The following is a 23,305-nucleotide window of genomic DNA, read 5'->3' on the forward strand; positions in this document are numbered from 1 at the left end:
TACAATAAACCAAAATAAAGCTACAATATAATATTTTTTCATAAACACCCGTGTCTTCTTCCAGAAACGGAGCGTCATCGTCAGGTGCCATTTTTATAAAATCTTCTAACTTCACTTTCTTAGTTATAGATAAATTTTCGTTTTTTTCTGGAAACAATAAGATGATAATTAAAACATAATATGTAGCCATTAGTAAAAATAGATTATACAAAACATGCTTAAACTATTGTCCATTAATGATGTGTCGGAATTCAAATTTTTCGTTCGTCGGTAACAGGTTCCTGATTCGTTGTGGAGTATTCGATTTCGTATCCGATTGTGGAGTATTTGATTCGTATCTAATTGTGGAGTATTCGACAGGTTCCTGATTCGTTGTAGTGTATTTTTAAAGAATCAGAAACCGGTTACTAAAGAACGACGAAACTATAAATTATTTATAATAGCTCTTGGAGTTAGCTCGAACCGCGGTAACTGCATAGCGTCGTGTTTAGCTCGAGGCGTCGCGCTCCTAGGGTCGCGATTTCGTCGGTTGTAAACAGTACTAACTGGAACTGGTAAGTACGTAGCGTCGCGCGATCTCGACCGCGATGTGTTTCGCTCCAGCCGTCGCGCTCCTTGAGTCGTGGTTTCGTCTGTCGCGAACAGATGTAACTGGTAACGACTTATACCGCGGCGTGCTTCGCTCCAGTTCCAGTGGTCGCGCGACTGCTAGGGTGCTCGTAGGATAGACTTTTTGTCTGTCGCGCTTTGGTCGGTCGCTGTTGGCATTGATGCTCCCGTTACAGTCGTTATCCCGTTACAGTCGTTATTTTTAATAGCTCTTGGAGTTAGCTCCAACCGCGTTAACCGCATAGCGTCGTGTTTAACGCCAGCCGTAGCGCTCCTAGGGTCGCGATTTCGTCGGTTGCAAAGAGTACTAACTGGAACTGGTAAGTACGTAGCATCGCACGATCTCGACCGCGATATCTTTCGCTCCAGCCGTCGCGCTCCTTGAATCGTGGTTTCGTCTGTCGCGAACAGATGTAACTGGTAACTACTTATACCGCGGCGTGCTTCGCTCCAGTTCCAGTGGTCGCGTGACTGCTAGGGTGCTCGTAGGATAGGCTGTTCGTCTGTCGCGCTTTGGTCGGTCGCTGTTGGCATTGATGCTCCCGTTACAGTCGTTACCGGTGGATCGCGATTTTCGGTAGTCTAGGTACTAAGTATTTTTGATCGATAATAAATATATGCTAGGTACATTAGATAGTTACAAACACTTTTACAAAAATAAGAAAAACAAAGAATATGACCAAAAAAAGGCAATTTGTAAAGCTACTTTCAATTGATTAAAAATATAATTCCAATTAGAGTTATATAGTCTGCAAAGAAAGTGAATTACATTTTATTAACACACGGGAATAATGTAAGACTGATTTTATTTTGATTATCTGACATGAACATTTTACTTCTTTCTCACCAACCTCCTATTTTCCACCAATAAGGAATACAAGTAAATTAAAAAAAGATAGCAGATGGTGAAGGTATCTCGAATAATGATTCAAATTATGTTACTTTTTATTGTTTAAGCTAAACTATTTCTAAAGTAAACAAATTTTAAGAAAAAATATAGAAAAATATAATTATCTTACAATAATGTATGTATTATTGGCAAAAATATAAAACTTATAAAAATCTATTCTTCAGTCCAAAGAAAAGATGGCGAATAAAAAATATTGAATACCAATAAATCATATTTTATTTTTTAATTATAATATAAATTAATAAATTATATTTTTTATTTAATAGTTTTATTTTCAAAATTAAAAACTAACATAACTAAATTATTCTAGCCATCTGCATGTTGTTTATTGTTTACATATTTGGGGGTTTGGGGGGGGGGGTTATGAATTGTTATTGTTTATGAACTTGCACGGATACAGAGATAACGGCAGGGATAGGATATACGCACAGTGACCAGGAATACCGTATAGGCGGGAACAGTGACACTTTGTAAGCCGGAGGCTCGGTTACAAAATCGCGGTATTTCTCTGGAACGGTCGCTATTTTAACGCGACTAATGTGGAACCGGTATTCCCATGACTATCGTACATGTCTTTATTCAGAACCGGAGGGACATCATCAGGTTTTATTTTAGTCTCAGATAAACATTCAGAATTTGGAATTGTAAAATTACATTAGCAATGTGTTAGTAAAAATACAATGATTCAAATAAATTTCAAGAAAAAACATACTTAAAGTCGTGCATGTCTTTATTCAGACTCCAAGCGACATCAGGTTCTTTTTTTATAAAATCTTCTGATTTTACTTCGTTAGTCACAGCTGGGCATTCAGCATTTCTAGAATTAATAAATTACATTATTACATTGTATTACTAAAGATACATTTAAACAAAAAACATACTTAAACTCATCCAAAAGCGGAGCGTGATCATCAATTTTTATTTTTAAAGACTCTAATATCGCTTCATCAGTTAGAGAATTATCATCATTTCTGGAAACAACAAAAAATTAAAATTGCGAAATCTCAGAATTTAGAGTTTTAGAAAAATAAGCGTCATGGCCGTGGCACTCGTTTACATATTTAAAATAACGGTTTTAGTTTGGCTTCCGGCCATATATTTTTTTACTTATAAATAATCTTCAATAAAAAAAATAAAAATAAATAAATAAAGCCAATTTTGACGCCGTTTTTTTTTTCATACATTGTATGATAATAATTATTTTTTTTAATTCACTGCTCACAAAACAGGTTTAAAGTTGCCTTGTCGGTCCATAAGGTCAGGACAAGGTGCTATCACCTTTTCATATAATCACCTAGGAAAGATCAAACAATGTTAGCAACATCAAGCAGTACAGATTTCTGCATTAGGTGGTAAGTATTTTCAGGTATTCCAATTACTTCTAATTGTTCTTTCCGGTTAATCGGTATATATTTATACATTTATATATATTTATATAATAAATTATACTTTGAGACCGTTTGTTGCGAGTAATATCGGCGTGTGATTGCAGGATGGTAGCCCGTTCCTACTGCTAAGAAAGACCTGACGATGTTGGTTGCGTCAATAGCCTAAGAGCTGACGACATATTTAGAGAACATATTGTTACGTTTTTTTGTCGGTTCCATGTAGATAGAAAGTCACAATTTATTTAACACTAATTAACAAAAACAATAACGATAAAAGACTTAAATAACTATTTATAACTATATTTACAAACTTATTTATCTACCGTATTTATTTAGAGCAAAAACAAGAGCCTCGACCGTAGCACACTGTAGTTTATTATCGTCTGTCCCTTGCGCACCAGCGTCGGTATATATATAGGCGTGCGACGGAGTCTAGAACGCACTGGGCGGTGCTGGAGAATTCTTAGCCGCTGTGTTCTCGAATTTCTAGGCTCTTCTAGGTCATATTAAAGCGGGACTGGTTTCGCAACACTGCCCCCTCCTTAGATACATGCTCGTCCCGAGATGTACACGGTGAATAAAGGTACTTGCAAAGCTGGCCTCTGGTATATTGAGAAGTCTGGTAGAAATAACAGTCTACCGTTTTCTCGCCTGATCTCAGCTTTGGGTTGTAGCAGCAAACGAGGATCTCGATTCCCGTAAATATAAACAAGACTTCAATCATGTTCCGAATTGTACGGCTAATCGTGTAATGTTGTTGTTTAGCAGGGCTTCTCTCAGTTCAATGAGGGTCTTCCATAGATTGAGATAAGTCGGCTTACTCGGCGACTATTCCTTAGTGACCAGGTAGAAGATGTGTCTTGCTTGACCATGCGCATTGTCGATTAGCCGCAAGACGCTTCCAACCTCTGGATCCTGTCGGCGTAGTTCTCAGATATGCCCAAACTTCTCATTGAACGTCGCAGCAATTCCTCTGGACATTCGCAAATCTGAGTGTATTATATATATAAATCTCGAAAACCGTTTAAGTTAAAGAGCTAAAAATTTAGGTAAATTATTTTGATTCGACACCAAATCGATCCCTCGAGTGCGAGTCAAAAAAGCCGCGGGGGTAGATTTCCTATATTAATCCGGCTATACCCTTTAAAGTAATTCAAATCTCAAACAAGAAACCCGATATTTTTACCAGCTTTTCGGTGTTAACAGTAGGCCATCCTGTACACCATCATTATGTCCGATGGAATGCGTTTAATTCGAATACGTACGGTAAGGAGAAGAGTGCTTTTTCGGTGAGGCCGGACACAGAAACGGCGCACAGTAGGCAATATGTCCAAACCAAGTTGCAAAAAATAACATCCACAGTTTGCATTTATGGCAATAACATTAGATTGGAAACATATTAGTTAAGTGGAAATCACATAAAACTAACAAAAAAAAACATATTCGGAGTGTCTTTCGAGGGGCTGTAAAACGAACTTTGCGCAAAACCTACATTTTCAGTTAATTTGTGTCCAATAACTGCCTTTTTTCTACAATTTTTTAAATAGTAGGCGTTGCATTCAAGTTACACAGTATTATAACAATTGAATCGGACGACCTTAGCTTGCTGTCAATAATTATTGTGAAATTGTCATAATGTGTTTTACGTAGATTCCCGGTTGCGGTAAATTTAATGTCAAGGTAAGTAAAAAAGTATCTTTTATTTTGCTTTTTTGGATAAAAACTAGGTAAAGGTCAAAGTAGAACATAATCATTTAAGGTTTTTTTGATAGTGGCATATATTCTATCTTAGAAAAGTTAAGTCAAAAAAATCGCAAAAAATCGCAACATTAAACTTATTGGAAGCGTATGTCTCAATGCGTATGTGTATAGTAAGATCCTTTATGTGGATACTTCTCATAAATTAATTGTTATAGTAGCTAGAGAAGAACTTGAAATATAGTTACGTAATTTTTCTCAAGATTTCCGAAGAGGTATGTCATAAATGTCAAATGACATTTTTTGACAAATTGACAAATTTTGACAGTACCTAATTTTTTAAATTAAATGAAATTTATTTTTCTTCAGATTTAAAAATGTGCACTTCGTCACCATTGCTTCCAGCTGTTATAAAACAAAATATCAGTAAATAGTAGGTGGTAAAATAAAATTTAGATATTTTTAATAGGTATAAGTTCTGTTATTTTCGAAATCGTCATTGTTTAATTCTCAGAATATTGTTACTTATTTAAAATATAATAATAAAATATTGTTCACATATTGTCTGGTATTATTAGAGACCCAACTTATTCAAATGACAAACAATCTTGAATAAAAGTTCGATTGGATTAGTATACTTAGGGTTATATAAGGGCGGTATAAGTGTTACCTTAGGTTTTATACATTGACACCCCCTTTATCTTTTTTATTTGACGTTTTCGAAGACTGTCTCAAATGAAAGTGGTTTTGAATAAATTTGCCAAAAAAGTCTATTTCGCATATCCAAAGTGCTTCAAAAAGTCTGGGCGTGGTTCAACTATCTTATTTCAAATCAGGTATAGGCTACATAAAAGTAGTTAGGATTTTTAGGAGAAAATAAAAATCAAATAAAAAATTGGGTACTAATTTGAAATAAGAAAGTTGGGCCACGTACAGGATTTCTAAGGCACCCTGTATATGCAAAGAAGACTGTTTTAAAAATGTATTCGAGACCATTAAACTTTTATTCAAGACACTTTTTTCGAAAACGTCGAATAAAAAAGATAGAGAGGATGTCAATATATATACCTAACCTAACAAACCCTGTATACCGTGTAACGAAAATATTTTCGTTACATTTTTCCTTTTATATCGTTTATACGTTTTTTATATATTATCGATTTTTTTGGCGGAACCTCGATAGTGGTACACATCACTAGCGATGGTTGTTAGTTTAAATTGTTTAAATATTTTATATATTTTCTGGTTGCCTATGGGTTACCGATAATAATTTGTTTATTTTTAATGAAAACGAAGGTTTATTATTAATATTTTGTTTAGTGTTAAATAATTAAGATGCAATTGTTACACACATTTTTTGAAGGTATGTAGGAAATTTTATCGTAATTATTATTTTTACTATTAATTATAAATTTTTATATTGACATTGGTACTTAACGCATGTCTAAATGAGTGGGAGAATTCTATAAAGGGACTTTTTTTTTTGTTTTGCCAAGAATCACTCTCTCTCATCTCGATCTTCTTTGCTTAAACACCTAGTTTTTTTTCAAGACACCGGCACGAGGTACGACTTGGAAATGATTTATTAGTTTTATTTTTTTTAAACATTTCTTACTATCTAATATGATTTAATTATTTGATTTAATTATTTAATTAGCTTGTAACTTTAAATTCCTTTTTCTATTTTATCTTTTTATCTCACAGTTTATTTTTTTTTTCATCATCTCTTTATCTTCTTGTCTTAGTAGCACGTGTATGGTAGTTTTGTAAAAAAAAATTCTAATACCTTTAACTTTTATTTAGTACTAATTATTTTTATCTTTCTATTTATGTACTGAGACGCAAGCTGTCGAACAGGAACCCGCAGAGGTGTTCGATTTAGCAATCTCAGGGGCCATGAATAGAATCAATCACTGCAGGAGTACTCTCAGAGACGAACCAGGAGGGACTGTGGTAAGTAAGGATTTTTTATAATATTTATATTATATGACTTATGTCACCTTTAACGAATCCTTGCTTGCCAGAAGGCAACTCTTGTTTTATCTGGACCCTGTAGTGGTGGTGTCTATTGGCAGGCCATTCGACAGATAGATTTTTGTTTTTTGTTGTTTTTGGGTCACACTAGGGAACGTATCTTTACCTCGTATCTGCCAAATTTACCTTACCTTATCTTTATCTTATTTGGCGGATGCATTATCTTTGTTCCTGGAGTGACATATCTTTTCTTTTAGTTTTTATCTGTCGAATTGCCGCATTTATCGTTTTTCGTATCTTATCTCTATCTTTCTATTTACCTTTATCTTTCTATCTAGTTTTTTAATTTATCTTTTAATATCGCATTTTAGTATTAACTTTTGTTCTAGTTTAAATTTTCATATATTTCTAGTTTTTTTATCTTACATATTTTTGTATTCTTTTTACACGTGTCTACAAATTAAAACAAATAATTTACTGTAACAATATATATTTTTTTTTCAAGTCGTACCGAAGTGATTGTGGTGGTCTGGAATTTTCTAGAGAGAGAGAGAGCAAAATATTTTTCTTTTATATTTTTTTATAATTCTATATTTATATTCTTTAAATAATTTGGACAATCTTTTCAATTATAACTTAATTTAAACTGTCACTGCCTATTTTCTTTTTTAAATTTTAATTATAATTTTTATTATAATAATTAGTAGTTGGATTTAGATATTGATTATTGTTTATTTGAATCACTAATATGTTATTTAATCATAAGTTATTTTTATTGTACCTTCATTGGCAACCAACAGACAGTTCAATTGGTAATTTAGAACACCACCACAAAACTGGGTACTTATCAATTGTGTTGAGTAGAATATTGCAGTTTGTTATCTTCTAGGAAGATACGAGAATTGACCCTCCTCATAAGTAGCTCACGCACTGAGACTGGTGGAGTCTCACAAGCTCTCCAACGTTAGCCGGACAATCACGCTACCCACCAGCGGACGAGTGCAGCGAAGAGGGTGAGGCCGTTCTCCCAACCAACCGAAGCAGAAACACTTAAGTATTCCAGTTGCATATCTAATCTCATATAATCGAGACTGTCACAGCCAATTACATTGATTGTTTATAATTGTAAATTAAATATAAGTCATTAGTGAAATTTTCTACTGTCTTATTTAATTCCAAAGCATACTTCCACAAACCAGTAACTTTTAGAATTTTGTGGGTTTTTGTTTGGCACCTGTAACGTGGGGCTTCTTGGCATTTTTGTCGAGACTGCACTTTGGAAGTTGTTTTGGAGTTAAGTAACTTTGAATTTTAAATATTTTATATCTTTATCGTATTTTTCGTATTTATCTGTTTTTTCTTTATCTCGATATATCTTTATTCTGGCTTTGGCAGTTTACTATATTTAGTATTTTTTGAGTTATCTTTTCAATTATCTTAATTATCTTTTAGTCCAAATTATTTTAAAAATTATTTCTCTAACGCGTTTAGATTTTCTTTTATATTCTATATTTTCTCATATAATTTCTTGTCGTATCTCTTATTTTTCTTTAATTTTGCGTTCTTTCCGCTCTACATGGTGGGCGAGTTGGATATACCTCTGATATGGCGCGATAACGTATCAGTGGTGTATTCAACAGGGAAGACTAATTATGTACGGGTTCCCCGTGACGGTAAAAGTCCGTCAAGAGACAGTTGGAAGTTCAGCTCTTCCAACTTTTGTTTGGCACCGCTTGTGTTCTTAAAGGGCGCCAACCTAAGTTGACGACCCTCGCGGTGCTTTTTGCTGTAAGTGTTCCTTAAATGTAATTGCAGTTTTGCCGTATCGCTACCTATCGTTGAAAAGATTCACGATCTATGCTACGGGATGTTTATCAAAACTGTCCTGTTAATTTTTTCTCTATATTATAAAATTTTCTTATCTTTCGAATTTCTTGCAAATGCAATAATTATTATCGCATTTTTTTTTATCTTTTTAACTTTTTTATTCAGTATTGTGTACAGTAAATTTTTTCTCTTTTCCCTTTATCTACTTCTCCTGTTTATTGCGTTTAGTGCTTGAAGGTTTTTAGTACCTTTAAAGTTGAATTTGTTTTAATTGTTTTTTTACTTTTATCTTACCGTTAATTGGTTAGCAAATTCGACATCGCACATTCGTGCTGGCGCCCAACTTTTTTTTTTATCTCTCCAATTTATCTGATTATATCTTAGTGACAATTGCATCTTGATATCTTAATTAATTTTTTTTGAAAAATATTCAAACTGGAGTTTTCATATTTTTCTTTCCGGGGAGGAGAAGTGTGTAACGAAAATATTTTCGTTACATTTTTCCTTTCATATCGTTTATACGTTTTTTATATATTATCGATTTTTTTTGCGGAACCTCGATAGTGGTACACATCACTAGCGATGGTTGTTAGTTTAAATTGTTTAAATATTTTATATATTTTCTGGTTGCCTATGGGTTACCGATAATAATTTGTTTATTTTTAATGAAAACGAAGGTTTATTATTAATATTTTGTTTAGTGTTAAATAATTAAGATGCAATTGTTACACACATTTTTTTGAAGGTATGTAGGAAATTATATCGTATTTATTATTTTTACTATTAATTATAAATTTTTATATTGACATTTGGTACTTAACGCATGTCTAAATGAATGGGAGAATTCTATAAAGGGACTTGTTTTGCCGAAAATCACTCTCTCTCATCTTGATCTTCTTTGCTTAAACACCTAGTTTTTTTTCCAGACACCGGCACGAGGTACGACTTGGAAATTATTTATTAGTTTTTTTTAAACATTTCTTACTATCTAATATGAGTTAATTATTTGATTTAATTATTTAATTAGCTTGTAACCTTAAATTCCTTTTTCTATTTTATCTTTTTAGCTCACAGTTCATTTTTTTTATCATCATTTCTTTATCTTCTTATCTTAGTAGCACGTGTATGGTAGTTTTGTACAAATTTTTCTAATACCTTTAACTTTTATTTAGTACTAATTATTTTTATCTTTCTTATTTATGTACTGAGACGCAAGCTGTCGAACAGGAACCCACAGAGGTGTTCGATTTAGCAATCTCAGGGGCCATGAATAGAATCAATCACTGCAGGAGTACTCGCAGAGACGAACCAGGAGGGACTCTGGTAAGTAAGGATTTTTTTATAATATTTTTATTATACGACTTATGTCACCTTTAACGAATCCTTGCTTGCCAGAAGGCAACTCTTGTTTTATCTGGACCCTGTAGTGGTGGTGTCTATTGGCAGGCCATTCGACAGATAGATTTTTGTTTTTTGTTGTTTTTGGGTCACTCTAGGGAACGTATCTTTACCTCGTATCTGCCAAATTTACCTTACCTTATCTTTATCTTATTTGGCGGATGCATTATCTTTGTTCCTGGAGTGACATATCTTTTCTTTTAGTTTTTATCTGTCGAATTGCCGCATTTATCGTTTTTCGTATCTTATCCTACCTTTCTATTTACCTTTATCGTTCTATCTTTTTTTTTAATTTATCTTTTAATATCGCATTTTAGTATTAACTTTTGTTCTAATTTAAATTTTCATATATTTTTAGTTTTTTTATCTTACATTTTTTTATTCTTTTTACACGTGTCTACAAATTAAATCAAATAATTTACTGTAACAATATGTATTTTTTTTTTCAAGTCGTACCGAAGTGATTGTGGTGGTCTGGAATTTTCTAGAGAGAGAGAGCAAAATATTTTTCTTTTATATTTTTTTTTATAATTCTATATTTATATTCTTTATATTCTTTAAATAATTTGGACAATCTTTTCAATTATAACGTAATTTAAACTGTCATTGCCTATTTTCTTTTTTAAATGTTAATCATCATTTTTATTATAATAATTAGTAGTTGGATTTAGATATTGATTATTGTTTATTTGAATCACTAATATGTTGTTTAATCATAAGTTATTTTTATTGTACCTTCATTGGCAACCAACAGACAGTCCAATTGGTAATATAGAACACTGCCACAAAACTGGGTACTTATCAATTGTGTTGAGTAGAATACTGCTGTTTGTTATCTTCTAGGAAGATACGAGAATTGACCCTTCCCATCCGTAGCTCACGCACTGAGACTGGTGGAGTCTCACAAGCTCTCCAACGTTAGCCGGACAATCACGCTACTCACCAGCGGATGAGTGCAGCGAAGAGGGTGAGGCCTTTCTCCCAACCAACCGAAGCAGAAACACTTAAGTATTCCAGTTGCATATCTAATCTCATATAATCGAGACTGTCACAGCCAATTACATTGATTGTTTATAATTGTAAATTAAATATAAGTCATTAGTGAAATTTTCTATTGTCTTATTTAATTCCAAAGCATACTTCCACAAACCAGTAACTTTTAGAATTTTGTGGGTTATAACCGGAGGAGTAATAATTGCTCAATATTTGTCTGTTTCATCTTGGCTCTGCCAAAAATCGTAAAATTTAGTTAAATGTAAAATATTCTTACCGCATTTTGGTAGCTGTATTAGTCAAAAGATGATTTTTCCATTTTATGAATCCCCCCCCCCACCACCCCCAACCACTCTCAAGTCAGCCAAAACCAAATACGTTTAAATTTACATATACCGCGGCCTCCCCATAAGAGCAATGAGAGAATTTATGTCCCAGAATTGAAGGACAGAAGATCGAGTTTGACATAAGTCCATCCTTGTTCAGTAGCTGGATGTAATGCACATGCGCCGAAATGCTACTTTTCTATTGGCCGAATGGTGTCGAGATGGGTTATCGATTTATTTTTGGACGCGTCGTCGGCGAGAAGTGTCTAGTCCTAGCCGTCAACTATTAAGCTTGACCAATCAGGTTGGTTAGCGTGGGTCTTTGGAGTGTGTTAATTCATTTGTGTTTGTCAAAAACTCTAACGTGATTGGTCGGGCTTAACAGTTGGCTGCTAGGGCTAGACACAAGTTCGTCGGCGTGGATTTTGTTTTCAGTTTGGACTTGGGCAGTCGCCATTAGTGTTTTCTCTAACTTTCTGTTTTCCACATGTACTGTGTTTTCGTTTGTATTTTAATCTTTGTGCGTTTATTGACAATTTTGTGATTTAGTTTTAAAGACTTTTGCTGTAGTTTAATTAATAGAACAATGGGAATGGGCTACTGCTTTTTGTGTGGTAGAAGCCAACTAACCAAATTAATAATAGAAATTTTTCTCGATGTTCGTTTGTATCATGAAAGCAAAATCAGAAATGAAAGGGATGTTAATATAAGACAAAAATATACGAAACTAATTTTATTCAAAAATCAATAATTGTTAAAAGCATTATATTTAGTCTTACTATTTTAAAATAAAAAAGACATTATAATGTAAAGACTAAAAATAGAGACTACATAAGGCTAATTATAATGCTTACACAGTTACACACAGACTGTCTTATTGTAAATTATTATTGTTTTTTTTTCATAATATAAAAGAGTATTTACAATGCAACAATGTAAATAATTATATTTTTTGTATCTAGCTTGATTTATGTATAAACTTAATATGTACGTTATATTTGTTTAATAAAAAATATGTTAATAATAAAGAATTACTTTTGTTTCATTTTAAACCAGGACTGATGTTGATTATTGATCATAAATACATGGGCAGTAAAAGAAACAATAGACAGTAAAAAATGTACTGTTATACTTTGTTTTGCTGCAATTTTTAAGTCGAGTGAAATAGATATGCAATTTGTACTACAAAGTTTTTAAGACAGTTCCTTAATTGAGGTTTTACTAAATTATTTTTTGAATTTTAAAAAAAGTGAAATAATGCAATTTGTACTACGAAGTTTTTAAGACAATTTCTTAATAATTGTGGTTTTACTAAATTATTTTTTGAATTTAAAAAAAAAATATCGTACCTGTCACTTTTTTTCATTCGTTTTATTTAATAATAATTGTCTAACACAACAAAGTCTACTTAGAACGATATGATATAAATATAAATGAGTTCATTAAAAAATGGTCTGATTAAAATTAGTACCTAAATAAGCAAAAATTATCCCCTCATAAAACAAGAAATTAAGGAGTTCAGTAAAAGGATTGCAACTATATATTTTATTCAGTAAATTTTCATAATAGTAAGTATAAAAGCACAATCTCTAAAACGACAATATGAATAATGTATATTAAGATTTAACTCGAGTTTCAGTGAAAAAACTATATTGATATTAAAATATTTTAATACCTTCAGAATACTAATTACATACCATAAAATAGGAGTTTTTACGATGCGGGAAGCCTATCTAGAAAAAGAATTTTAGAAATCAGCAATGGGATTCTGTAAGCTCTGTAGCAAGAAATTTCCTATCGAGCCTACGCTATTTGTATACGATTGATGAGTTACTAGACAGGGAAATGTTTACAGAATCGCACTGCAGATACCTATTACGCTACTAGGAGCTCCCCATTGTGAGACAGATACAAAATCATTTTTATATACCTATTCCATAGCCTATTCTTTTAAATGTCTGTAATATTTATAATAAACTTATTTTAACGAGTAGAAGTATTGCACCAGCATCAAAATTAACACTACTTGTAAAAAACTGTTGCTCCTTGAGTTTGTAATAGATATAAACAAAATAAACATTCGAAAATACCAAATCGAAAATATCTGAAAACTTTTGGTCGAAAAAGTGTTTTGCCATAACATGTTGGATACGATTAAAATATCTCAATTGATAAATATGCGCATAATGTTACATTATCAAACTTATTTGATTTCAGAATATTTAACAAAAAGCTTCCAATTTTTCGAAAGATTTAATTCAATTAGAACGTCTTTAACCTCAACTTAAAATAAATAAAACCAAAACAAAACATATCATATGATTTGGAACTGTCCAATCAAAGTGCTTACAGATCGAGCAAGCGCAGAAAACCTCCTCCCGAACAAGGATAGACTTATGTAGGAAATGCATTGACATTCTATAGCCATCCTTCAACATCGGGACAGGAATTTAAGCGGTACCCTCCGTATATTTTATTTGAACGTATTTGGCCAAAACTAACTGGGTTCACGGGCTACTGGCATAGAATGTTTTTACCATAGACTTAAAATAAAATATAGACTGAGCATCTCATTCATAAATAGCTGGAACATGCGGTCAGACAACGTCTTGTTATTGTTGTGTTATTGTTTTAGGTTATAACGAGTGCGACACGAGCGATAGATAGGTTGTCTCTGTCATAACGGTCGTTCCCTGACGACTCTGCCGAGAAACACAACACTGTTTTCGTTTCTCAAGTACACCTGAACTCTCCGTATCATAGCCGGGTAACTTTTTATTTTAATGAAGCTATAATTAAATTAAAAAATATATCGGATTTAAACTTTTTATATTTTATTAAGATTTAGGACAGGTTTTTGAATAAAAGTTTAGAAAAAAAACGTCTTAGAGTCCAAAAAGGATAAAAATAATAAAATACACGTTATAGAAGAAATTTTATTAACGAAATTACGTAATTTTTTGAAATTAATAATAAATTATTAATTTTAGTCAAACATTAACAACCCTAATATTAATCAAAACAGGATCTATTTCACAGATATAATAGAATCGGCGACAGGGAGAGAAAAAAAATATGATTTTGTAATTTTTTCTGGTTAAGTGACGTCTTATTATGTAAATTAGAGAAAACATAAATCTGTTCCATTAAAGCAAGAAAGGTGATAGGAAGTGGATAATATGAAAACTACATTTATTTAACACGATACTGTTTTTATTATACCGGGTGCGTTCCAAAAGTGGCTCATCCTCAAAATTTTTTTATATTTTCAAATAAAAAACAAGATTTAGTATGTTAGTATATGACATAAATTAGGATTGATTGACGCATTCAATTGTTTTTGGTCACTTCCTGTTTCACCGGAAATGAATATAACTTTTAATTTTTAAACGGCACCCTCGGTATATTTCTACTTTATTCGATAGAAAATGATAACAATTTAATTTTAATAATAATAATATTGATTTCTGAATAGAATGACATAGCATAATATGTCAACTTTTGACATTTTCGCATATGGTTTAATTGTAATTGTAACACGCGGTTCATAACGACAATTTGACTCGAAATACCAAGTGTGTGGTATCATATATTCATAAAAAAATGCTTTTTCCAAATATGCTAATGAGTCACCCTTGTTCCATTTGAAAAAATTGACATATGTATGATTAAAAATACGATTTGTACATATTTTAACCGACTTAGACAAGACACGAAACCTATTAGACGATCAAAACTATTTTTCCAAGGCTCCTTGATTAAAACTTAGTGTTTTTAACAACACCATGGCACCCTGGATTGAAATTTAAAATACGATTTGTTTTTCAGCGACAATGTCAAAAGTTGACATATGATATGTCATTCTATTCAGAGTGTCATTTTTTATCGAATAAAGTAGCAATATACCGAGGTTGCCTTTAAAAATAAAAAGATGTAATCATTTCGGTGAAACAGGAAGAGACCAAAAACAACTGAATACATCAATAAATCCTAATTTATGTCATATACCTATAACATACAAATCTGTTTTTTTTATCTGAAAAAATAAAAAAGTTATAGGGGGTGAGCCACTTTTGAGACGACCCGGTATATTAAAAAATATTGTTTCATAATGTAATATCAATTTAAAATTCTTGTATGTTATTTTATATGCTCAAGATAATTTTAGAATAAACCATATTTTTAATAAAATCATTATTAATTATTAACAGGGTTATAATTATGACTTTGTTACAATGTAAGTAAGTAAATAATGTAATGAGAAAAAATTCAGATTTTACATTTTACTAAAATATTATCTAAATAAGCGCCTTTCTACAACAACGCCACTGGCTCCCAATGGGCAAATTGAGAGTTGTCTACCGGTCGAAAGTCGTTTCAAGACTTAAATGGATTATTTAAGTCAAATTTCTTGCAAATTTGGCACTGGCGAACCATATTTTATAGTTCTTGAACAGAAAAAGTCAATAAAATAAACACTTAAGGACTACAAACTAAGAAAATGCGTTAATACAGCCGGGGACATAGCGGCATCAAAGCTTTACCGCACACTTGCCACGCGTACTACAAGGTAATAAATGAATGAATAGGCTCCCTCGCCTCTAATCGGTGTTATCATATTGTAAAGAACTTATCCTTTTTAAACAGTATCCGACTTATAATTTAGTAGTATAAGGACTATTTAATACATCTATGGAATATTAAAACCTACTTTATTAAACTGTAGTATTAATATCTCAATATATGTGTATAACAAGAAAAAAATATTGATAATATTAAAGACGTGACAACATAGGCTGGATGAGGAAGGCTCGGTCGACTGTACCCAGAAGTAAACATGTGTACAAAAAAGATTGTTTGACCGCGTTGAGATGTAAATAGTGTAGTCTATATTTTATTTTAAGTCTATGGTTTTTACCAAATTTGAATGAAATCGTACAATAAAATAATTTTTGCAATATACTTCTGGATTTTTGCCCACTGTGCGACGATGGCCAGCATGAACGTGGTCAGGCCGAAGGAGGCGTGAATGGGCACCAGGGCCGACCTAAAGCCCGCCGTGGCCCCATCGCAGCAGAGCAGGATCAGGAAACTGAAGAAGCCGACGACAAACTGAAAAAGAAAGAAACGTTGATAAATTAATTAAAATAAATAAATTATTAGTCCTATAATTTTAGACTTTTTCTCATTTTTAGCCGCCGCTTACCCCCACTCACCTTTGTTCTCACTATATTAGTGGCTAGTCATATAGTAAAATTTCGTAATAATAAAGTGAATCTCTTCTACACATCAAGAGTAATGCACAATAATAAAAAAAATAGCTAATGTTGTTAGAAAGCTGATTCAAAAATATACTTTTTTTCGTCAGACGATTTCTCATCAGATAGTTTTAATTAATCAAAAAGATTTATTTTTTCCACTCAAACGAGATTGTCATAGGATAACTGAGTTTTGTGCTGATTATTTACTAGGTCGACTTAATCTATTTGAATTCGTACGTGCATTGGGACATACATATTTTGCAAGTGAACTAACACACATTGTTCCATACCTGAGACTAACGAAGAATTCCAAAGTTATAATAGAAATTTTAAAGGTGTTCGAGAGGTTCCACTTGGATGACGCTAGAGATCAGTTACTACGAAGATTTAAGGGCAAGTTATCACAACCCTTCCAACTTAGAAGTTGGAAGCACAGTATCAAGAAAACATAGACCTCTTCGTCAATATCGTACTCCAAAATATTTAAAAAACTATATTTTGTTTTAAAGTGAAAAATGTCAAGTGAGAATATTGAACTTATTAGTGCAGTAATATGTATTCATCAAGAATTTTATAAATCATTTCATGAAACTTATCAAAAACTTAGACAGATGGAAAAAATATATTATGATGTGATTCTTAAATATGAAAGTGGTATGCATGCTTGTGCACAATATTATGAAAATGATAATATATTAGAATTATTCTCTGTAATGATAGACTTAGGATTTATAAATCAAATAACATATTTAAATAAATTTGTTAAGAGTGGAGAATTCCACAATCAAGTAACAGATGATGTAAACACTAACATAAATAGCAATTTAGTTAACCAGGATAATTCATCTAATAATTTAGTTGATGTAGAAGTATTAATTTAGTATAAAATTATATTTTAATAATAATAATAAAAGATGTAATAAATATTATATAGATTTTTATTCATTCATGAAAAAATTATCATACAAATACAATACATTTGATAATGCACACATACAAGTTGACTTAGAATGATAAAAGCATTTTGGTGTTTCGATGGGCAAGGCAGGTTGTTCGTCTATTTCAATCACTGGTTTTTTGGAATATTTCTTTACAAATTCTGCTTTTTCAGCTCCTTTAACATAAACAAATTCCACTTCAGGTTCTTCAGTGAGTTTTTCAATTATTGTCGAAAAATAATGGTGAGGTGTAAATCCTTCATTCCAGTTGATACAATGATGGTTTTTCATTAGCCATACTGCCTGTCTGTGACATTCTGGTGACAGATAGTCTAATGGACAGGGTTTCTTAAACATATGATGTGAGATTCTATGTCCAACAAAGGCTGCAAGTTCTTTAGGTAAAAATGTGTTTTTCTCATCTTTAAATCCTTGTATATCCACAATCAACCTCATGTTTTTAGTTCGCTAAACTTTTTAATTAGACTTTTTTGTCTTGAGTAATTTGTAATTTGTTCTTTCAATTTTTGTATTTTAAAAATACATTTTTGTATTTCTAGTTGAAGTGTTGATGACATATTTACTACTACAGACTTTGTTTACTTATTTTATATTAAATCTAAATATTAAGAGAGTGGGGGTAAAAGTTATTACTACAGAACCCGTTTGAAGCGTTTCCTTTTGGTGAGAACAATCAATATGTGTAATTGGTGAAATCTCTTTGAATTTTTCAGGATTAAAAATCGGTTCATTAGACATACCATAATAAGAATAGCGAAAATTGGCAAACATTTCATATAGTTCTGAAAATTTATTATCTTTGAAATTCAAATACAAGTCATGATAAGGATATCTTTCAGAATTTAAAAATATTCTAATATTTGTCAAATCAACATTGTCAAATTGACTCATATCTTTTTTAACATCTCCTTTTCGATTTTCTTGAAAGGCAATTATTACATGACGGGGAGCTTCAAGTTTACTAGTTGTTTTTACAGGCCATGTGTGTCATGTTGTTTCAGTTAGCGAAGAGTATTCAACCAGTTCCCAACTTCTAAATCCAATTAGTATATCTTTATTTGACTCCAATATTCTAGTGAGAGCTAGTTGTTGTGGTATATCAACTAAAATGTGCGGTACTTTCCAATAGATTTTATCAAAAGAAACCTTTGGGGTTTCTAAAGTTGTAGATGGAGGTGTTACATCATCCTTAAAGAAAACTCCATCTAAGTCATTATTAGATCTAATAAGAACCAACTCTTGTTTCATATTAATTATAATTTTTTTGTCTTCAAGGAATCCCATTAGCAGTTTTAATGGTATAGATACGGAGAATTTTCCATTATCATCAACTATGATTCTGTCCTCTTCTTTTCTGTGTGGAAACCAACCTGCATTTTGCAGTTTTAAACTTTCATTTGTGTTATTGGATAGATAACCCTTTAATGTTGATGCTAGCCCTACATTTCTTAGGGCATCTATAGTAATACCATTTAACTCATAACGAATTTCTCTAAATAAAAAAGCTATACCATTGTTCGTAAATCGCAATCTCTTTGTATAATTTCCCTCCGTATTTGTTAACTTTCCTTCAATATAAATTAGACTTTCTGATGGTAGAGTGTAAGCATCAAGTTCTTGGATTGGTATACGTATTTCATCATTATAGTCAAATTTTGAAAAAATGTAAGGTTGATAGGTATGCAGTTCTGAGCTGACAATAGAGTTATCAATATATAACTTCTCGTTTACATCTAATATGCTCATTATATTAAGACTTTAAAACCTAGCGATTTTAAAAATTGATGATATTTTCGTGTTAACCTATTGCTGTTGGATTTGGGACTGAACAATTTTTTAGTCGGTTTCTTTATATAAGTTTTTATTTTGTTAGGAATAATAACTGAAGAATAATTTATATTTTCTCTGTTATATCTAACAACCATTTTATAAACCGTTTGTTTTTAAATGTAATCTTACTGTAATAGTCTCACCCCTGAAACTGATAAGATCTCCGTCTTGATCAACTATTTTTACTGTAATGTTGTTAATTGCTTTAACGCTGACTGGAAAATATAATATAGGTAAAGGAGATTCAACTATTTTATACCCTGGAGCTACAGCAGGATAAAATTGGTGAATAATATGAACAGGTTTTCCGTTACTAAATGAACCAACACAGATATTACAATCAATGCAAATAGCGTTGACTTTACTTATATTAGCAACATTATCTGATTGATCTACTTTATCCGCTTCTATGATTCTACTTTTAAAACCTAGTATTTTTCCTATTGAATCATCTTTTGTAAAATCAATTTGTTTGCTACACATTAAGGTACATTTCAGGGTATTAGTATTAGGTTTTAATAAAAAAGCAACGTTTTCATATTCAAACACAGTTTTAACTTTGTCTTTTATATAGGTTTCTATATCAATTATATCATAAGTTCCATCTGGAATAACAATCACTTTATCACCTATATAAAGTTTATTGTGACCCTTTTCTATATTGGGTATAGTCATAAAAGTTTCAAAATCTGCTAAACCTAAGCAATATTGTTTCTCATCATCCAAATATATAGGTGGATTGAAATCAGCTGATAAAACTGAACTGTTTCCTGATATTGCTATTGTTGTAGACATTGTGTAAATGCTATTTTATTACATGTTGTTAGCTTATATATTATTTTTTAAGAATTTTAGAGAAAGTTGTCCGCAGTTGTATGAATTATTTTTTTGTTTATTTTCATATGTGTAAAATACTTTCACTTCACCATTTCAATTAAAATATTTTGAAAGTTCAAGAGGTGGTTATAAATTTCCATAACTATCAAAGTATACAACATGATTATCATTTTTAATGTATGAAGTCCAATGTGTTCCTTTATTTTGCCTTCGTATCTAAATTAACAACACCACACTCTTTTAAAGATATTGTATTTGGAAGTTCATCAAGCATAAATACACCCCTGAAATTGGGAATTTTCATTACCTTTATTACGTTTTTTTTTCCTTTTTCTTCTTTATACCCATTCCAAGCTTTCGTTTTCCCTTCATTATGGCAGCAACAGTTAATGCAGCTATTTTTTCACCGAGAGAAGAATCCTTAGCTTTAACTCTATTCCAAGCCCGATCTCCTAACAATTTATCAGATGCGTGTCTTTTTAATAAATCTTCAGATTGAGAGTATGCTATATCATGCTGTTTACAAGCAGCATCCAATGGATTATTCTCTTCTCCAATTTTGTACCCGGTCCACAATAGTTATATCCTGGTATGTGAAATTCGAAGGGAAGTTTGGTAATTAATTTGTTTACTAAACCAAAACCTTTTTTTCGTCTCCTATTTATAGTTTTGTTCACACTGGAGTGATGCACAATCATTAAAACGTATTTAAATACCAAAAATAAACTATTGCTGCTAGGGTATAAATACTTTTACACACAATGGCATATATTAGTAATTTTAAAAATGAAGATCGAAAAACAAAAATTCTCTTTACCTATTAAGAACCATGATGAAAAAGTTTCACACAAACAATTTAGGAAACATGGGGCTTTGTTTGGTGGTGGCTCGAAAAGAGGATTAATTGTTGGTTGTAGTAGAAGTGGTAAAACTAATGTTATGTTAACATTGCTTGAACATCCTAATGGTATTAGGTTCGAAAATGTTTATATATATTCAAAATCATTAGATCAACCGAAATATAAATGTTTAAGACAACTTTTAGAACCTATGAAAGAAATTGGATATTTTGAATATGATAATGATGAAAATGTTATTTCACCTCATAAAATAAAACCAAATTCTGTTATTATCTTCGATGATATTCCTTGTCACAATCAATCAATTATTCGATTAGAAGAGACAAGACAAACTATTCAAACATATGTTGGGAGTTCGGGATATGATGATTGGTTGAATGCTTTCCATGAATTACCAAGAACATATATAGATGAAGGTGTGAGAGATACAAAGTCTAAGTTTGATCACAATTATGGAATAGTGCATGATCTCGAAAGAGATAATTTTTTTAGGGTTTAACACAAAAACCTGTGGAAATAATTGGTAAAAATATTCATGTGGAAGGTATAAAATATCCCGGAACGGTTGGTATATATGAATTACTTTAAAAAAAGCTGTTGGATATAAAAATGAAGATTTAGAAAATTATATGGACATATTAAAAAGAACTAATACATATCGTAGAAATTTTGATCCCAACGACCAAGTGCAAGGAAATAGTTCACATAAATATGTAACAATAATTGGACCATACTTGCAACGAAAGGGTATTACAAAAACTAAAACAATAACACCATTGGAAAGGTTGAGTGAAGCTTTTGCTAAACCGAAAGCTCCATTTAGAACTAGTAGAACGACTGCTGTCCAGAAAAGGAAAGGTTTAACTTTAAAAATAAATAAACCAAATACAGATTATGTGTATTGGGATAATATAAATGAACTTGTGGATCGACTTCGTTTTTTACTAGCATCTACAGATGCTGGCAATACAGCCCACAGCAATGAAATATTATCTATAATTGAGGAATTAAGGGAGGCTAAAGTTATACTATAAATAAGAATTGACAGTTATAAACAAATCAATTGTTTACCAATATCAAACCATGTCTGTTGATAAATTTGGTTGTCATATTTCTAAACGTAACACTGTAAATACAACAATCTTGGAAGACACAGTCTTATCAAATGTTGAAAATAAAATTTTAAATAGGTTTAAGACAGATGTAAAATATATTGAAAATAAAGTAATTGAACATTTTCAAGGTAGTATAGACAACACAAATAAGAGATTAAGTGAAAATGAATCAAACAATAGTAATTTTGCAAAGAAAATTAAGTTTTTTGATGAAAAAATTACAAAACATGAAGATAAAATTATACAATTTAATGATAATATAAAAACAATTAATAATTTAAAAACAGAAATAGAACAAATTAAAGATTCCATTAACGATACATCACAAATTGAATCAATCAAAAGAAATCTCAAAAATGATATTAAAACAAAATTTGAAGATTTCGCAAACAACGTTTACGAAAGAGTTAATCAAGAAGTAGCTTATTTTAAGAATGTTCATGATAAAATTGACAGAACTGAGAAAATTACAGCGACAGCATTAAATATGCACATAGTTAACCATAAAAAAGACATAGAAGAACTACAAGATCTAAGACAGCAATTTAATAATACATTAGCTGAAATTACAAAATTAAAATCAGAAAAAGTTTTGGAAGGTGAAGATAGAAATAAAAGTAAAAGTGAAATTTCTGCAATAAAATCCAGTTTAGAGAAGTTAAATTTAAAATTGGATGAACTTTATGCAAGTCTAGAATCGTTGAAAGAGTATGTAAAAGAAGAAAATAAAAAAAATAATGCTGATATTGATGAAATTGATAAAACCATGCACACTCAAATTAGAGAAGTGATAATTAAAAATCAAAAAGACAAAATTAAACATCTAAGAAATGATATTGATAATATTGATCAAACTAAAAGTAAACTTATAAATGATACTCTTAATGGTAAAAAATTAGTTGATATACCTTTAGACAGTAGACGATATATACAAAATCTTTCACAAATTATATATAATATCTCTAAAATATTGCATGAAGAACTAACAAAAATAGAAACGGAAGTAGAAAATTCTGCAAATAAAAGAAAAGATTAAGAAATATTAACAACAGTTAAAGAATATCTAGATAACTTAGTCAAAGAAATAATTAAAATTAATGAAATTTTGATTGAAACTAATAAGGATGAACAAATACAAAAATTAAAAGAATGGAGAGAGACGTATAAGAGCTTTGTGGACAACTACTCTCAAAACAAAATATCTTTTGGTAAAATTTCAAAAGTATGACAACCATTAAAGAACAAGTAGTTAATGAGTTACATAAACCTGCTAGAAAAAAATTTATGCGAAAAAGGGTAATTGTTAAAGGACTAAATGAT

At 31.1% G+C, this 23,305-nt stretch overlaps 1 protein-coding gene across 1 annotated transcript; it reads right to left on the bottom strand.

Annotated features, from left to right (window-relative positions):
• Positions 1-18,330: 18,330 nt before the first annotated feature.
• LOC115878630 lies at positions 18,331-19,089 on the bottom strand. Its single transcript, XM_030895176.1, has one exon. The coding sequence runs from the start codon at positions 19,087-19,089 to the stop codon at positions 18,331-18,333; it is 759 nt and encodes a 252-aa protein (XP_030751036.1).
• Between the last annotated feature and the right edge of the window lie 4,216 nt (positions 19,090-23,305).

This window comes from Sitophilus oryzae, unplaced genomic scaffold, assembly GCF_002938485.1.
Source record: "Sitophilus oryzae breed Bouriz unplaced genomic scaffold, Soryzae_2.0 scaffold_151_pilon_pilon, whole genome shotgun sequence".
Classification (NCBI taxonomy): Eukaryota; Metazoa; Arthropoda; class Insecta; order Coleoptera; family Curculionidae; genus Sitophilus; species Sitophilus oryzae.